Below are 16,535 nucleotides of genomic sequence, written 5' to 3' on the forward strand. Positions count from 1 at the left end.
GCAGCTAGAAGTTAAAAGTAGCAAAAGTCTGCATAGTTGAGTAAAACGTTTTGTATATCAGACACACCCTATAACTTCTCATTGTTCAGTTAAATAATAATAATAATAATAATAATAATAATAATAATAATAATAATAATAATAATAATAATAATAATAATAATGAAGGGAAAACATTTTTGCTTCAAGAAATGTAATTTATTACAACATGTCGCTGGTTCGTTTTGTAAAACAAACAAATAAATAATTATTCTTTCATAGATTCCGTTTGTCTTTCATATAAGTAGTCAGGTGACAGAGGAAAGGCTCCTCTCTCGTTGTTGACGTGTTTTTCTGCTCCGCGGCCATGATATGAACTGATGGCCAAAACAACCTCCATTATGTATTCAGTGCTTCGGGGTGGCGGTGAGTGCCGCTCGGCTCCGGTAGGTGGCAGTAACGCGGCGCAGAAATTATGCCGCTTCGGCGAAAAGCAAAGAAGAAGAAGACGACGAAGACGGAAGGAGGGTGTCGCGCTACGACCTGCTAATAATAGCGGCTAATAGTTGGGGCGGAAAAAAGGGTTACGTAACATCGAAATTTGTAACTTCATCCAAGCTTTGTGTGTTCAGCAAAGACAGAATCGTCGACACGAATCTCTTCGGCGGCACATTAACCGTGATTTTAGACTTTGGCACACCATTTCATCAATTTCAGACGGTAACGTCATTGTTTGCCAGATTCAGACTGCTCGCTGCCGCGGAAACGTTCCGTGGCCATCTTGGCTCCCTGTGAACTTAACGGGGTGTTTTTTCTAACCGCTCCTGTAATTGTTTCCAAGTAATGTTTTTTTTTTATTTTTAAGTGTATACTGTGTGTTGCATGTTTATACACATCTGTGTATCACCAACTTGGTCATTAAATGTAACTTAGCTGAGCTACGATCGAAACAAGTAGTTTTCCGCTGTGGCTAGTTAGCATTAGCATGGCATCGAGTTAAACGCGTGTTGGACTTTGGTAGCCTCTGAGATGGTTGTTTGGCGCTAGCTCGTGTCTGTTGCTTTAATAAGAGCGATATATTTGAAGAAAAAAATATTGTGTGTTGGCAAAAAACCCGAAAAGGTTTGGAAAGGAAACCATAAAACAGTTAACCAGTGTTACTAACGAGCCTTTTGTGGGTTTTAAGACCCATGTAATGATTTAATTTGTCTTTCTCCTCCACAAGGATCAACATGGCTGATGATTTTGACGTCGAGGCCATGCTCGAAGCGCCATACAGAAAGGTGGGTTGAAAGTTACAGAGACGAGGCCTGTGTTAGTACTTGTGTTACTCCTTTTTTGTTTAGATCTTTTAAATTTGCTGTTGCAATAGTTCACTTGAATGTTGTGTGGTGTGATTGAGTAATAAAGAAGCAATACAGAATTATAAATAAATCCACATCTATCTCTCTTTATAGACTTCCCTAATGATATCTCACCTCTACTCCCATGAATTCATCTTTGATTCCACTGTGAACTGTGAAAAAAAAGGAAGGTAGTTATTGCGCATATACTGATGTACTGTGGTTCACTTTAGGACTAAAAGAGATTCAACCTAGAACATCCAATCCCTATTCGGTTGCAACAAGGTGAATGCCAATGGTTGATGAGCCCATCTTTACCTGTTCAGCAAAGGAGGCAGTATTCAGATTTACAACTTTCATTTGGTTCTTGCATTAATGGTTTTTTTTTAAGTACATCTTATGGTAGGTTTTATGCATGATTGTTTCACTTTGGTGTAGTTGAACTAAAAAAAAATTTACTCTAGGGAACGTTTTGCTGCTATGTGATAATTGGTAAGTTTTTCAACAACAAAAGACAGGTAGCACTAATCACTTTATTGTTGAAACATCTCAGTTTTGTCCTAGCTTTGTAGCGTAGTATAATTAATTGTCTTGTAAATATGAATACTGCCTCTTTCAGCATCTTGATTTTATTGCATGCTACACTACACAACATTATATATATATTTATATTGATATTCTAGCATTACTGTAAACAGCAGCTTCTATCTAGCATAATTATATTACATAATTATGTGTTTTCAGTAGTTATTTCTTAAGTCAAAAGGTTGTAAATATTAATATTGCAGACTACAGATGATTGTGGTTTAACTGGTGGCTGATTTGATCTTTTGATTTATTTTCATGGGCGTCAGTATTACTAAGAAGTGTGAATCCCTGTTTGCTTCAGGGCAAGATGTGTGACAGAGGTGGCATCGAGCTCTTACAGTCCAAGAACGAAAATGGGTGAAGATCACTGGACTGACACCAACCTCACGGGATCTCTTTTAGTGGCCATGGGCCATGTGTGGTCACATGATTAGGCACAAATAGTGGCATTGGTACGACCTGTTAGAAGGGGAATGATGGAGAGGACCTGACAAATGTCAAAGCTTCATGAACTCTGCTAATATGTTGGACACTCCCATAACTTTGTACTGTTGCATTAAGTATTGTGCAGCTTTATAAAGATGATTTAAAAAAAAAAAAAAGAAGAAGAAGAAAAAAGTAACTGGACAGGGATGGGAGGCTATTTGGGGAGGGGTGGAAGAAAACTGTCCAGAAATGACAGTAGGAAGTTTGTATTAATATTATTATTATTAATTGAAAACATTCTGCATTTTCTCTTGTCCCACCCCCCCATCCCCTTTTTTTACCTTGACGACTTGAAATGTTTCATCTTCGTCCTCACGATGTTCTTCTATAAACCTTGCTTAGGATGAGAACAAGTCCTCTCATGCAAATGGACACGATGAACACAGCAAGAAGTAAGTTTTGTCTCAAAATGAGCCAAACGTTGTTATTGTTTGTATTTAATAACACTTTGTAGCTGTTGGAAAATTCACATCGTCAATAGCAAACCCTTGTAGTGTTGTGTTCGCGTTTTCCTGGAATTTTGTCCGGTGGTAATTCCCATCTCTGGTTGTGACGCGCTTCAGGAAACGGAGGAGTCGAAGCAGGAGCCGGAGTCCGGGCTCAAGGAAGAAGAAGAGCAGGAGCCGAGACAGGAAGAAGAGTAAGAAGAGGAGCAAGAGCCGAGAAAGAAAACGCAGCCGCAGCAGAGAGCGCCACCGCAGCCGCTCCCGAAGCAAGGAGCGGACCGGACGCTACAAAGCCCGCAAGAGCCCGATGTATGTGACCCTCTAAGCCTGTTACTGCATTTATGTTTGTCAGGGGGGGAATGTACGTCTGATTCAGCCCGACGGCTTTTGCGCAAATAAAGTTGAGGAGGTGCTGAGTTGCAGTAGGGATGTTATTTTTATGCTCTGTTGACTCATTTAAACATGCCACAGTTCGTATTGCTTTTCTTGTGCATTAAAACATTACAGAATCAGTAATTTTGGGCTCTTTTTCATTGCAGCCGTAAACGTTCCAGAAGTCGAAGCCCTTTTAAAAAGGAGAAGAGTCCTGTTAGGTAAGATGGATATTTGTTGTTCTGACTGTAGGTCCTTTTGTAATTGTATTGCTGTCACTGGGATTAAACTTTGTTCTTTTTATTTATTTATTTATTTTTATAAAGGCAACCAATCGACAATCTAACTCCAGAGGAGAGGGATGCCCGCACTGTTTTCTGTATGCAACTTGCTGCAAGAATCAGAGCTCGAGACCTGGAGGATTTCTTCTCAGCTGTTGGAAAAGTCCGTTACTGTTCATTTATTATATAATTCACTTGATTCTCACTTAGAAGTGGTCTCATAATATGTTATTTTCCTTCCATCCATAGGTCAGGGATGTGCGGATCATCTCAGACAGAAACTCTCGAAGGTCAAAGGGTATCGCATACATCGAGTTTGTAGAGTCGTCTTCTGTACCTCTGGCAATTGGACTGACCGGCCAAAGGCTTTTAGGCGTGCCGATCATCGTCCAGGCCTCTCAGGTCAGTGGCTTTGTGGTGATTTCATCGAAGCAAACATGTAATCAGTTTGTCATTAGATCAGAGGAGCAGAGAATGCTGTCATCTCTGGTGTAGCTCTAAATAAATCAGGTTGCTGTAAATGTATTTGTACATTAGTCCTGTTAGATGTTCCCTCTGTGCACTGAAACTTTCTCCATTGATTTCCAGGCAGAGAAAAATCGAGCTGCGGCTGCAGCCAATAATCTACAGAAGGGCAGCGCCGGTCCCATGCGACTGTACGTGGGCTCGCTGCACTTCAACATTACTGAAGAAATGCTGCGAGGGATCTTTGAGCCTTTTGGAAAGGTTAGAAATAAGCTTCATGTATTGCATTATTCATTCATGTGGATTTGTTTTAACCGCCTACACCGTTGCTTTGTTTTCACAGATTGAAGGGATCCAGCTCATGATGGACAGCGAGACCGGGAGATCCAAAGGTTATGGGTTCATATCGGTAAGTGAAGCTTTTAGGATTTGTGTTGTGCTGCAGTTTGTCACTTTGTGCTCTCTAACCTCTCCTGTCCTCTGAAGTTTGCAGATGCGGAATGTGCGAAGAAGGCGTTGGAGCAGCTGAACGGCTTTGAGCTGGCCGGACGTCCCATGAAGGTGGGGCACGTCACAGAACGCTCTGACTCCTCGACGGCGAGCTCGTTCCTGGACAACGATGAACTGGAGAGAACTGGCATCGACCTCGGTACAACAGGGCGCCTGCAGCTTATGGCTCGACTAGCAGAAGGTTTGTTACACACGGCAGACACAAAATGTGCAGCTGACTTGTATCGCAGTCTTCGTCACTGTAACGTAATAAATGCTATGTGCTTTTTTAAAAATCTCCTCCCTCCACAGGAACAGGCCTGAAGATCCCTCCTGCTGCTCAGCAGGCTCTACAGATGACAGGGTCCATTCCCTTTGCGGGCATAGCTACACCAGCAGGTTAGGATCAAGATAAATGGTGTTTTGTATTGTTGCTGTTTGGACAACACCGGTAACATAAAGGTATCCCTTATTGCAGTTCCAACTCCAGCTCCAAGCCAAGCTTTGAACCTCCCATCACAGCCGCTGGCCACACACTGCCTTCAACTGTCCAACCTCTTCAACCCACAAGCGTAAGACTATTAAAAAGACTGTTTAAAGCCTGGTGCCTCCTTCTGGCTGTAAAGAAGTACCTTCTTAAAACAGTTTTAGTTAAAGTAATGGCACAGTTTAACTGTACTGATCAGAACTTAGTCTGAGGCAAGCTAAACCAAATAAGAACCAGCATACGTATGTTTAAAAATGGCCTCCAAATTGTTTTTTGGTGAGTACATGCACTGTCACATACATACCCTGAGTTAATGTATACTCTTTTTTTCCACCTTTTAGAGAAAATGATCCGAACTGGGCCAACGAAATTCAAGATGATGTGATCGAGGAGTGCAACAAGCACGGAGGAGTTGTTCACATCTACGTTGACAAGAACTCTCCTCAGGTGAGTGGAAGCTTTCAGCTGCGAACAGCGTCCTGTCAGAATCTAGTCTTCCTGCAGCGAGCAACACCTGATCGCTCCTTCTCGTTTTCCTTTGAGCAGGGTAACGTGTATGTGAAGTGTCCCTCAATACCGGCTGCAATGGCGACTGTAAACGCACTTCACGGACGCTGGTTCGCAGGTATGATTAGAGCCGCGGCGAGCAAAAGAAAACTTGCATCTACACATGACAGATTATTAAAGTGATTTGTTTTTTGTTTGGTTTTTCTTTCCCCAGGTAAAATGATAACAGCTGCATATGTTCCTTTACCAACCTACCACAACCTTTTCCCCGATTCAGTAACAGCAAAGCAGCTTCTAATGCCTTCACGTCGATAGTCGGAGACGGCTTTCAGAGTCAGTGTAAATACATTTGTTTGCATTTATGGAAATTTCATTGAAGCGAAAATTCATTGAAAATTAGTTGGCTGTGTGTAATAAAAAGTGCCCTCACATTCATTTTTTTTTCCTCTCCCCCTCCTCCACCCAAGTTACTTTTCAATTTTTGTGGGTTTGTGTTGTAAACTACCACTGAGAAGTAATCTGCAGGTATCTATTGGTCTGTATGTTTTTAAATATTACCGTCTTATCTGCTTGTTAAAATCAACAGTTTTAGATTTAAAAATGCATTGCAGAGTTACACAAGTGTGTTGGGCAAATAGGCCGAAAATGTTGGAAGTATATCAATGTCAACAGTAATCCTTTGTAACTTTATACAGCCATAATTTCTTTTTTTGTTTTTTGTATGAAGGCTTCCAATAAATCTGGCAAACAATGCATTTGTTTTTCCTTTTTATTTTATTTGCCATTTAGGCGAGTTTTTCATGCCAGGTTAAATCCAAAATGCTTTTGTGATTAAAGTCTTAATTACACCATTTGACCCCATGTTTTAATTTTATTAAAAAATGTCTTAAAAATCTTAGTCTGTGTAGAACTAAATATGATACAGCTAAGAAAACATACTCAAACAGAAACATGAGGCCATAAAAACTAAGGATCCACTGATAAATTACAGACTTCACCAGGTCTTATTTATTCTAGACCAAACTGACAAGGAAGGAATCTGGATACTTTTATAATAAAAGATCAGTTTGGCTATTTTGAAAAAATCCTGGGCAATATATGCAGTTGACTCATTGTTTCTTAAAAGCAAAAAAATTGAGAGTTAAGATTTGTAGACTTAAAATGGCAGAACATCCTAACATTTAATCTGTAAAAGAGGTGAGATGAAGCTGGTCCTGAGAAACAATACCTCGATGGTTTTACAGGAGGAAGGAGGGGATTGTTGTAGAATGAATAATTAAAAGAAAACTATACCTTGAGGTCTGATAGGACTTTAATTTGAAACTCAGAACAAATGGTGCCATCCCACCAGATGTCCATCTTTTCTTGTTACCCAGAGTTGAACCCAGCAGGACCCAGTTTATGGAACCAGAGTCTGCAGTAATTACACAGCAAGGTAAGCACTTCAGAAAGCAACAAGAGTTACCATTAAAAAAAAAAAAAATACCTGAGGTGTTTTTTTTTCTTTTTTTCTGGGTTAACCATTTAAGGTGAAATAAGAAGTTTTTTTTTTTTTTTTAAATGGTGTAAAGTGGACGGGGCAGGACTTAACTTATTCTGGAACCAGACTGGGGAGGACGCTCTTCCTCCTCTGGCTTCAACTTCTAAGATCACTTACAGGCTCCAGCAGTACTGTAATACAGTGATCCTGGTCCTGGAAGGTCTTTATCCTGCACCTCTTAGTTGTTTCTCTGCTCCTCAGCAGGTCTCCAGTCTGCAGAAGCCTGTTAATCACTCACTCATTCAAATCAGGTGTGTCAAAGCAGAGAAATACCTAAACCATGCCGGATAGTGACCCTCCAGGACTGAACACCACTGACATAATATATGTCAATGTAATTTATTAATCATGAATCTGGCAAAAAAGAGAAACAGTTTTAAAACTGAGTCCAAATGCTGCATTCTCAAACAGTAACTTAGCTGAAAGTTAGAGTTTGTGTGGCTGAAACATTTCAGCCCAGCAGCACCGTGGAGTGGGAACATCAGCAATTTAATTTGACTAATCTAATCTGCACTTCGGACCCTGGTGGAGATGCAGCAGCGCAGGGCTGAAAGAAATGTTCACAGTCACAGTTCCTTCAAAGAAATTCAGTGTAGCTTCAGTCCAAGCTCACCTATAGTGTGGAACGGCTCAGGATTATTTAACTTTTTGTGTAACAAACGACACAACACAAGTTTAATGCATAGACTGGAAACTTTATGTTCTAACAAAAGGCACTGCAACAACAAAATGGCTGCATCTTTGGAACTTCAAAAACTTTTCAATATTAATGTAAACATGTCAAGACTTTTTTTTTCCCTCATTTTTTTTTTCTTCAAAAATATCACACTTAGAATGTATTTTCCACCTCCAGAAAAACGTAGAGACCTGTAAACAGAACGTACACCGTTGTTAAGTCTTTTAGTGGTAATCTTTACTTGTTTAAATCTAAAACTAAAAAAGTCCACTCGTGTTATTATTAACTCTGATGTTCCCACCAGGAGGACTGTGTCTGAATGTGCTCCTTACATGAAAGATGATGAAGTCATGAATTTAAATAAAGCCTATAACTTCAATCAGGTATTTGTTGAATCGTTTAGGATTTTCACTTTAAATTTAACCTTTTAGCGCAGCATTGTTCTGGGTAAACGCCACACAGTTCACTAAAGAAAATTCACTGCTGTTTTTTCCTGAGACACACAATCCTAGCCCCTTAGGATGGGAAACCTCCAGCTTTTCCTTCAAATGCCAGACATTGTATGAGCAGTGCTGCTGACCTGAAACAGCTTCACTTCTTTGGACACTCCTTTGCCTGGTGAGCCTGCAGGACGGCGATCGCCTCATCCACCTAACAGGAACGGAAACGGACAATAAGCGTCAACTTCGGATGGTAAAGAAAGGTCCGGTGGGTGATTAGAAGCTAACCAGCCATGCTAAAACAAAGAGAAACGTCAGTGAGAGGTGAGCAGAAACACACCTTAGAGTTCAGGGACTCGGGCGACTCCAGCATGTGCAGCAGCTCCGAATTGTCGATCTCCAGCAGCATCCCGGTGATTTTCCCTGCCAGGTTCGGGTGAAGGGCGTGAATCAGCGGGTACAGGCGCTCCCCTGTGGGTCACGGCAGAGGCAGAGGGGTGACTAACAGATACACACACAAGCTCCTCCAGAACAAAAAATAAATAAATAAACTGAGGGCATACCAAGGAGCTGTTTCTGATCCATGAGCGGCGCCGCAGCCAGCACGGAAGCGGTGAGCGGCTCGGGCCCAGGAGCGTGTGCAGGTGATTCCACCACATGTCCAGAAACAATCTGATGTCGAGATATGGTGTTAGTACCCAAAAACCTTTACGTCACTTCATATTTTTACTTGAACCCACATTTGATTAAGTATTAGACTAATTTAATTTTCAGGGAGTCAAGAAAATGTAAATATTACTTCACTTTAATGTCATTTTAAGGCCTACTTTTTATATAACTTCCTATACTTGCAGTCAGTTCCAATTGACCCATTTGTCTCCATTGTTCCCACACAGTGCATTATTGAAGCATCCAGTTCATTAGAGCTGGCAACTCCAGCTGACAGTACCTGTGGTCTCGTCATGGGTGCAGGTACAGTAACAACATGCAGAGGGTTCCTCACGCCTGACGAATACTTGTACTGGCTGCCTCTGGGCACACCAGCCATGTCAGTGCGCCCTCCTACAGTCTGAGTCCCAATGTTATCTGAGGAGAGCCGTCACACAGGTTAGATACGAGCATCCACACAGGCCGGACATTTCAGGACAGGGGAGGTGGTCCGAGTTCGGCTACTTGTCTTTTGTGTGGAGGTTATAACGCGCGGAGCCTGGGTGGAAGCTTGTCTGACGGTGGTGATGGTTGTCGAGCCACGGCGAGGAAGAGAACCAACAAACGGAGGCGAGTAAGGGGCTGAAGACAGACAGGTTTAGACTCTGTGCAGCAGAAACAGTTGATGTTCGTTGACACTTAAAAGCGGAGGCAAGAAATTCACCCTGGGGTCTCGGTGGGTGTCCTGTCCAACGGGGGACTGGTCGCATGTTGCTGACAGCACTGTGGTTGTAGAAGGAGCGAGTGGGAGGCTGCGAGGCATGATCAATACCCACGGCAGCATTAGGAATACAAGTCAGTGCAGACATAAAAAACAATGAAAACCTTTGATGCAAATTTGCTTTTAGCTTTGTCACACTTTTGTTTAAAAAGGCTAGAAGTAGCAGCTGAAAGCCATTACGGAAACTGTAAAATGTTCATACCTGCGGGACAGTCATGTAGTATCCTGACTGGTGGTACGAGTCGATGAGCGGACTGGTCATGGTTCTCAGGGTAGCGAGTCTCTGCATGTACTTGTTTGTTAGAATGGCTTTACGTTCCTCCCTCCGCTGAGCCAGAGCCACATACAGCGGCTTGGTGGCCACGATTCTCCCGTTCATTTCAGTCACAGCCTTTGTCGCTTCCTCGGGAGAAGAGAAACAGACGAAGCCGAAGCCTTTGCTTTGGCCACTATCAGTCATCACCTAAAAGAAACAAACAAGGAGAGTCATTTTTATGCAGTGGACAGTGGATACGTTGCAAAACCTTCCCGTCTGTGTCTGTTAAACATAAATGATGCCATCTTCAGTGTTGGTCTACTCTCAGGAAAGAATCTGTACAAACATCACCTTTGCACTCGTGATTGTGCCGTAGGGTGAGAACTCTTTCCGGAGCCTCTCATCGTCTATGCTATCGTCCAAGTTCTTCACGTACAGATTCACGCCCTGAAATTAAGAGAAGGGAAAGTAGAAAGTAACAACTATAACAGCTCGTCATGCCAAACCAAAATAAATCCAAATCAACCAGATCCACATCGTGTTATCACCCAACTGTTAACAGGAGAGGGACGGTCATGATGAGCAGCAGCTCATCCAGACATTTTCTGCTTTGTGGTTGGAGTTTGGCTTTGACTACTAACTTTGCTGTTCTGTGTTATTTCTTTAAGTCATATCTGAAAAGCTGATAGATTTGGTATGTGCTTTGGTGGAGAAAAACAAAAATACTCTAGTGGAAAAAATAAAAAAAGCCGGTTATGCCACTTGATGTTTAAATAAAACAAACATGCCGGGTAAAACCACCATCATAAACAAGACTGAACCTTTCAATCATTTGTAAAAGAAAAATCAGACTCCAACCACCCATCAAACGTCTCTTTAACCCGAAAGCCCTTCAGAGATTCCTGCGCTGTGACTAAACCGCAGCAGCACCTGGTAGCGCTGGATGCGGTCCTGTTTGATCTGGTCAAACTTGCGCTTCAGCTCCCCCTGGCGCTCCAGCCGCTTCTGAGCCCGGCCCACGTAAATCATCTTCCCGTTGACCTCCTTCCCGTTCATTTCATCAACGGCCTGAAAAACAAAGAGTGAGGAACATCAACGTGTGACCTCTGAAGGGAAAACTCCCCAACACGCCACCACAGTGACAGGTTACTCATTTAAAAAAAAAACAAGAGTCACTGTGTTGATACCATCCTGCTAACTCTCACCAAGTCGACACCTAACAGATTATAACTTTTAGGTTAAAAGAGGGTAAAAATAAAACCTGAAGTTGTAAGAATAGGTTCCTGTTAGTTTATTAAACCACATACTTGATAACAGACATCTCATTGTTTGGGTTAAGTATGAAATGTTGGACAGATTCTTAATCCCAGGTTCACTAAACATCTTAAACCATCAAACCTGCAGAAAAGTAGACAATAGACTACAGCCCAATTTAATAAGTTAAACTCCAAACTGAACAAACATTGTGGAATCAAAGGAGAACAAGGAAAAGAGCTGTACAAATTATATTGTTGTAATTAGACTGTTGGAAAAGGAGAGAAAGAGGCAATAAATGTCTGAGGTTACTTCGGGGAGAACTATTTTACTGATGTTACTGAATATTACAGCGTTTGTAGACGATCCCTAAAGCCTTGTCTCTCTTCCAGTGTTGTGTTTTCTACGGTTTCCTTGTCCACACAGAAAACAAAACTGAAACACCTGCTGCAAATGGACACCAGGTTATTAAAAAGATGATTTACTAAACTGTAGGAAGGGATTCTTCATTTAAAGCAGCCAGCATATAACTTTTATTTGTTTTTGGTCAAAAGCTGATGGAGTGTAAAATGAGGCAACATGCGGAGAACTAATAAAGCCTACAAAAAGCTAAAAATATTAAAATCAAAATAAAAGAAAATCTTGGCGCTACAGATAGAAGCAGATATTTCAGCCCATCCTTTAAAACAGCTTCTTAAACTGCTTCAGTGACCAGTCTGAGAGGACACAAATCGTGGCACATTTTACCTTCTGAGCGTCTTCGTGGTGAGCAAAGTTGACAAAACCGAATCCTCGTGATCGCCCCTTCTCGTCCTTCATCACCCGCACGCTGAGAGTCCTGCCTGAGAGCACACGGTCAGAATTATACACCGCCCTGCCGCCAGGGTAAAGGTGAGCAGGTCGAGCAGAGGCCAGGTTCGTTGACGTATACCAAAGGCAGAAAAGAGTTCCTTGAGTTTCTCGTCGCTGAGGTCTTCTCCAAAGTTTTTGATGTAGACGTTGGTGAACTTCACAGCTTTGGAACCAAACTCAACCTCCCTTTCTTTGCGCGACTTAAAGTGGCCGACAAACCTGTAAAGAGGACAAGAAACCAGGTGAACATCTGTTCTAGACATGAAAGAGGGGGATTATTTTTTCTGGCCTCACCATGCAGCACCAAAAACACTGATGGACAATACATGAGGCAGAACAATTTAACCAAATACTGCTTAGATCTGATTTTTCTGCTTCCATCATAAATAATAATAAAAAACAAAGATTACTGCAGGGTTAACAGCTTTTAAATGGTTTTGCTTTATGCAGCAATCTTGCCTGTGTAGCCCTAAAATGAGAAAACAAAAGAAATGCGACAAAGCTAGACAAAGATCGTACCCATGTGCTGACCTAAGCTCGGAGAACTGACATTTTTCCCACAGGAAATGCTTCTTTGGGTTGGCAATGCCAGATTCCAACTGTTTCCCTGTCTTTCGACTGAGCAAACAACAACAAAAGAAAAAACACACATGGAGAAATAATCTGAGAAGATTCTGTCCTGGAGAGTAAATATTACTAACACATATACTCTGCTATCCTCTTTGCCTAAGCTAATTCTTTAGATTTCGGTTTTGTTTTTTTGCCAGTATTTAGAAAGTTTTAGAAGTCATTTTAAAGTACTTACACTTTCCTGTCATTTAGAAGCATCCCGTTCATGGTTTCAATGGCTCGATTTGCAGCCTCCTGAGTCTCAAAGTGGACAAAGCCATAACCTTTGGATCCCTTCTCGTCACAGACGACCTATAAACACAGGAACTGTGAACCTTTAGCTCTTCTGCTAACTACACACAGCTTTTAGTAGAAAACAAAAACGACTCACCTTGCAGGATAAAATATTGCCGAAGGCTGAGAAGGTGTCATACAGCGCTTTGTTGTCAATGGACTCGTCCATGTTCTTAATAAATATGTTCCCCACACCAGACTTCCTGAGCGCCGGGTCACGCTGAGACCACATTATTCGAATTGGTCGACCCTTGATGACATCATAATTCATTGTGTCCAGGGCACACTCCGCTGAAACAAGACACACATCTTCTAATGAAGAATGTTTTTAAAAAAATCATTATTTGTCAAGAAGAACAGCAGCTTCATGCGGGATTAAACTTCATGAAAGTTGTAACTGGACTGTCTAAACACTTTGATGCTCCTGACATCATTAAGCTCAGTGAACAAAGTTTATTTAGTGAAAAACACAGTTCTTCTATTTCTTCACTGTCTTTATTTTAGCATTAACCTCGTCTAGCTTTTGTTGTCCGAGGCCTAGTTTTCTGTTTTTAAATTGTGACACTGACTCTGAGCATCATCTTTTAAATCACATAAGTTGCGAAGTGTCTCTTTCATTAGAATAGTCGTAAGAACTGTGTAAAAGTCTTGAGTCATTTATGATTTTAGATTTTTCTTCAGACCCAGATGTTCATGTAATCATTTTAAAGTGGTTTTGATCCAACAAGTCTTTAGACTTCATGATTTTATTTTTTTAAAAGGTCTTCTTTCGGCTTTGGCTGCTTGGTCACTAATTTTATGGCCAAGACTTGACCATTTTCAACGTAATGTTTGGGCTTTTTACTTTTCGTTAAGCCATCTAATTCTAACCTGTGAAGTTTTAAAAAAAGCCTCCTAAACTCAAGAGAGGAACGGGTGTTTGGTTTATAGATAAACAACTGGACCTGTAGTCGTTCTGTGAGCGGCGGTCTGTCACAAAACAATTAGTTTCTTTAGTTAAATAAAGAACAGCAAGAAAAAGGTCGACAGACCAAAAAAGAAGTTCTACTTTAACATAACTTGACAATTGAAGTTATTGATCAACTGAAGGATAAGTCATCTCAGGTCTTTGCTAGACGTTTCTGTTTCTTAATAACGTGACTTTCAGACACCGTTTATCAGTCTACAGCAGATAAGGCATGAAGGGAGCACTTTTACTCAAGACCACTTTAAAAGATAAGAGTCCGAGTGTTTAAACTCATATTTAAAAACAGATTTAGGGGTGGTTTAAGACTTCTGCACGGTCCTGTATATCTGTGCCGACTGCTGCACATACATAGCAGCTGACAGATCTTATTTTGCCAAGTACACACGTCCCCCTTACAACCCCACAGCTGCAACAGGAGAAGTTAGCGTGCTGCGTCAACGCAAGAAGCATGAAGTGTGTGCGACAGTGCTGCTGTACCATCAGCCGGCTGCTGAAAGTTTATGTAGGCGTATCCTAGTGATCTGCGAGTGATGATGTCCCGGCACACACGGATTGACATGATGGGTCCGGCGGGGGAAAACTTCTGATAAAGCATGGCCTCTGTAACATCGGGGTGCAGGTCCCCAACATACAAGGAGGCCAGAGGGTACGCCGGTCCACTGCCGTTCATCTTGCCTAAACAGCTAGATCAAAAACAACAACAAAAACAATGCATTTTGGTTTTTTTTTGTTGTTTTGCACAGCAGGGAATTCGAATAATTTTAATTATTCTTCAGTTTTAGGATGATAACTATCAAATCTTCCTTCTGTAACTTAAAAAAGTAGGATAAAAATCAAAAGATAACACACCTTGAGTAGGAGGAAAGGTACTTTTAACAAATAATTTCACATCAACTCAAAGAACGAATGTAAAAAAGCTTAATTTTCTTTGAAAAAAAGGTTTTAACTACTATTTATTGGCTTTTACTTGATTATACCTCATTAGAACAGTCTTTCAAGGCTAACACAGTTAGCTGTCATAAACTACACATTTGAATCAAAACATCTCTGAAAATGAACAACTTTAAAGCTTTTATTGTCGGAGTACTTTTATTTTAAACTAAGTGAACTGGCACACGCTTTCAAGTTTAAGCTAGCTAAAAGCAAGGATGCTAACTGGACGCATTTTAGCCAGTTTTGCGTCACAATTTTAAGCGTAAAAGCATCTTTAGCTGTTTAATTAACAGAAAAGATGCTAAAATATTAGCCTCGTTAGTGTCTGATAAACTAGCTTGCTAGGCTCTACCCAAAAAAATAAATAAAGTCGCTTCACGCTTCATGAACTTACATTTAATGTGAGCGCGTGGGTCTTTTCAGTGCAGCAGCAGCTCGTGAGAACACTTTCCACAGGCGCGTAGGCTTGTTTTGATTTAATTAACGCCGTGGAACACCTGCACGCGACTCCTCCGCGCAACGGCGTTTCAATTAAGCGGCGAAAAAACAGGGCGATCGGAGAGAACGGGCGTCACGCTCCGCGGGAGAAAATAGTCCCGATTAGCATGTTAGCTCGTCGCCAGATTTGAGCTTCAATTCGGTCAACTAGTTTAATGATTTCCACTCCAAGGGGTTTATTGTGAACAGAAATGAAGACGTAATTTGCCTCTTATCTTAAACGAAACTTTATTTCACTGAATGGTCTTTGACACTTTCCTATTTCTTACATGTATAGTGAAACTAGAATGGTTTTAAGATACATAAACACAAAGCTAGAATTACACCAACCATTGTTTATCTCCATGTCGTCACTGCTTTTTATAGCTATTCTAAATTTTCACAACCACGTGTGTGCACTGGGTAATAGACTGTTACAGAAGCAAATTTTAGCCATAAGACTTGTCAGTAAAAACAAAGCAAGTAAATACCTGATATACAGACAGGCTTCGTTCCACATTCACTAACTGCATTTTCATCAAGCATAATAATGAACTTACTTTTTTTCTCAATTATTATTATTATCATTTTTTTTCCCAACAAAAAAAAAAAAAAAAAAAAACATTTCAATTCATCGGAGCAATGTCAGAGTAAACAGACCGCCAGCTAAAACGTGGAATGGTGTCTTCAACTACAGTAATGTGGAATGTAGTGGTGATACATGGTATTGTGACACTGAGCTTCTTTTTCACCTTCTAAAGAGACCTGATCCTTCATTTGTTGTTGTTGTTTTTAATTTTAGGCATCCTCACTGGCTGCCTTTAAAAACAGCCAAGTGATTCACCTGGATTTTAAAAAAACAGAAAAACCAAAAAACTGTCATCAAGATTTAACATGGGCAGTTTTAAAAAGTCAAAACGTGAGATTTCAAACAAGCAGATGCTGCTACCTAAGAAAAAAAAAAAAGGAGAATTCAAGAGAAAGCCAGGCACGAAAGCGTCTTGAAGAAAACAACCGTTTTAAGAGGAATATTTTGCAAGCAGGGTCGGTACAGTGTGGCAAGACAATTTTTTTTTTTTTATCTTTTCTTCAATTAACATCGATAAAAGGTTACTTTAGGTTTTACATACAGATGATAGTCAATCTTGCAAAATACATGGAACCACATTTACGATTTTCATTGTACTGAGATCAAGCAGCACCAGAACAGTGAGAAAACTACAATGACAATCTATAGTTAGTTTAAAAAAAACAAAAAACAAAAACAAAACAAACAAACAAAAAAATAAACCAATAAAGGAGCACTGCTGTTTCCAAAAGCCTAATGACGTGGAATGTCTATGTCTGAACAAACCTAACGTGACA

At 40.8% G+C, this 16,535-nt stretch overlaps 2 protein-coding genes across 5 annotated transcripts; one reads left to right on the forward strand and one right to left on the reverse strand.

Annotated features, from left to right (window-relative positions):
- Window positions 1-478: 478 nt before the first annotated feature.
- rbm39b (RNA binding motif protein 39b) lies at window positions 479-6,198 on the forward strand. 2 transcript variants are annotated; one of them, XM_017409703.3, is made up of 15 exons: window positions 479-819; window positions 1,205-1,262; window positions 2,739-2,788; window positions 2,960-3,151; window positions 3,382-3,435; window positions 3,541-3,658; window positions 3,745-3,897; window positions 4,084-4,221; window positions 4,304-4,369; window positions 4,447-4,651; window positions 4,762-4,848; window positions 4,928-5,021; window positions 5,278-5,383; window positions 5,483-5,561; window positions 5,658-6,198. In XM_017409703.3, exons 2-15 carry the CDS (start codon window positions 1,212-1,214, stop codon window positions 5,756-5,758), a joined length of 1,494 nt encoding a protein of 497 aa, XP_017265192.1. In that variant the 5' UTR covers window positions 479-819; window positions 1,205-1,211; the 3' UTR covers window positions 5,759-6,198. The 2 variants fall into 2 exon arrangements, with proteins under 2 accessions (XP_017265192.1, XP_017265191.1); XM_017409702.3 differs by having other exon boundaries at window positions 479-699.
- A 1,459-nt stretch (window positions 6,199-7,657) lies between these two features.
- Window positions 7,658-16,529, reverse strand: LOC108231937 (embryonic polyadenylate-binding protein-like). 3 transcript variants are annotated; one of them, XM_017409376.3, is made up of 17 exons: window positions 15,088-16,529; window positions 14,238-14,443; window positions 12,891-13,084; window positions 12,696-12,811; window positions 12,422-12,508; window positions 11,970-12,109; window positions 11,786-11,880; window positions 10,715-10,852; window positions 10,136-10,231; window positions 9,731-9,991; window positions 9,472-9,559; window positions 9,273-9,389; window positions 9,049-9,185; window positions 8,663-8,771; window positions 8,440-8,570; window positions 8,240-8,310; window positions 7,658-7,850 (listed from the first exon to the last, which is right to left on the reverse strand). In XM_017409376.3, the coding sequence occupies exons 2-16, from the start codon at window positions 14,428-14,430 to the stop codon at window positions 8,251-8,253; spliced, it is 1,962 nt and encodes a 653-aa protein (XP_017264865.1). In that variant the 5' UTR covers window positions 14,431-14,443; window positions 15,088-16,529; the 3' UTR covers window positions 7,658-7,850; window positions 8,240-8,250. The 3 variants fall into 3 exon arrangements, with proteins under 3 accessions (XP_017264865.1, XP_024860291.1, XP_017264866.1); XM_025004523.2 differs by having other exon boundaries at window positions 12,410-12,508; XM_017409377.3 differs by lacking the exon at window positions 12,422-12,508.
- Between the last annotated feature and the right edge of the window lie 6 nt (window positions 16,530-16,535).

The sequence above is a fragment of the Kryptolebias marmoratus genome, linkage group LG8 (assembly GCF_001649575.2).
Source record: "Kryptolebias marmoratus isolate JLee-2015 linkage group LG8, ASM164957v2, whole genome shotgun sequence".
Classification (NCBI taxonomy): Eukaryota; Metazoa; Chordata; class Actinopteri; order Cyprinodontiformes; family Rivulidae; genus Kryptolebias; species Kryptolebias marmoratus.

What these genes read in the sequence shown, in the direction of transcription:
- rbm39b (XM_017409703.3), top strand. Translation starts at nt 1,212, where the DNA reads ATGGCTGATGATTTTGACGTCGAGGCCATGCTCGAAGCGCCATACAGA. An exon ending in CACGATGAACACAGCAAGAA is followed by an intron (nt 2,789 to 2,959) that starts GTAAGTTTTGTC and finishes GACGCGCTTCAG; the next exon opens with GAAACGGAGGAGTCGAAGCA. An exon ending in TCACGGACGCTGGTTCGCAG is followed by an intron (nt 5,562 to 5,657) that starts GTATGATTAGAG and finishes TTCTTTCCCCAG; the next exon opens with GTAAAATGATAACAGCTGCA.
- LOC108231937 (XM_025004523.2), bottom strand. Translation starts at nt 14,430, where the DNA reads ATGAACGGCAGTGGACCGGCGTACCCTCTGGCCTCCTTGTATGTTGGG. An exon ending in GCAATATTTTATCCTGCAAG is followed by an intron (nt 12,812 to 12,890) that starts GTGAGTCGTTTT and finishes CTGTGTTTATAG; the next exon opens with GTCGTCTGTGACGAGAAGGG. An exon ending in GGAACTCTTTTCTGCCTTTG is followed by an intron (nt 11,881 to 11,969) that starts GTATACGTCAAC and finishes GTGTGCTCTCAG; the next exon opens with GCAGGACTCTCAGCGTGCGG.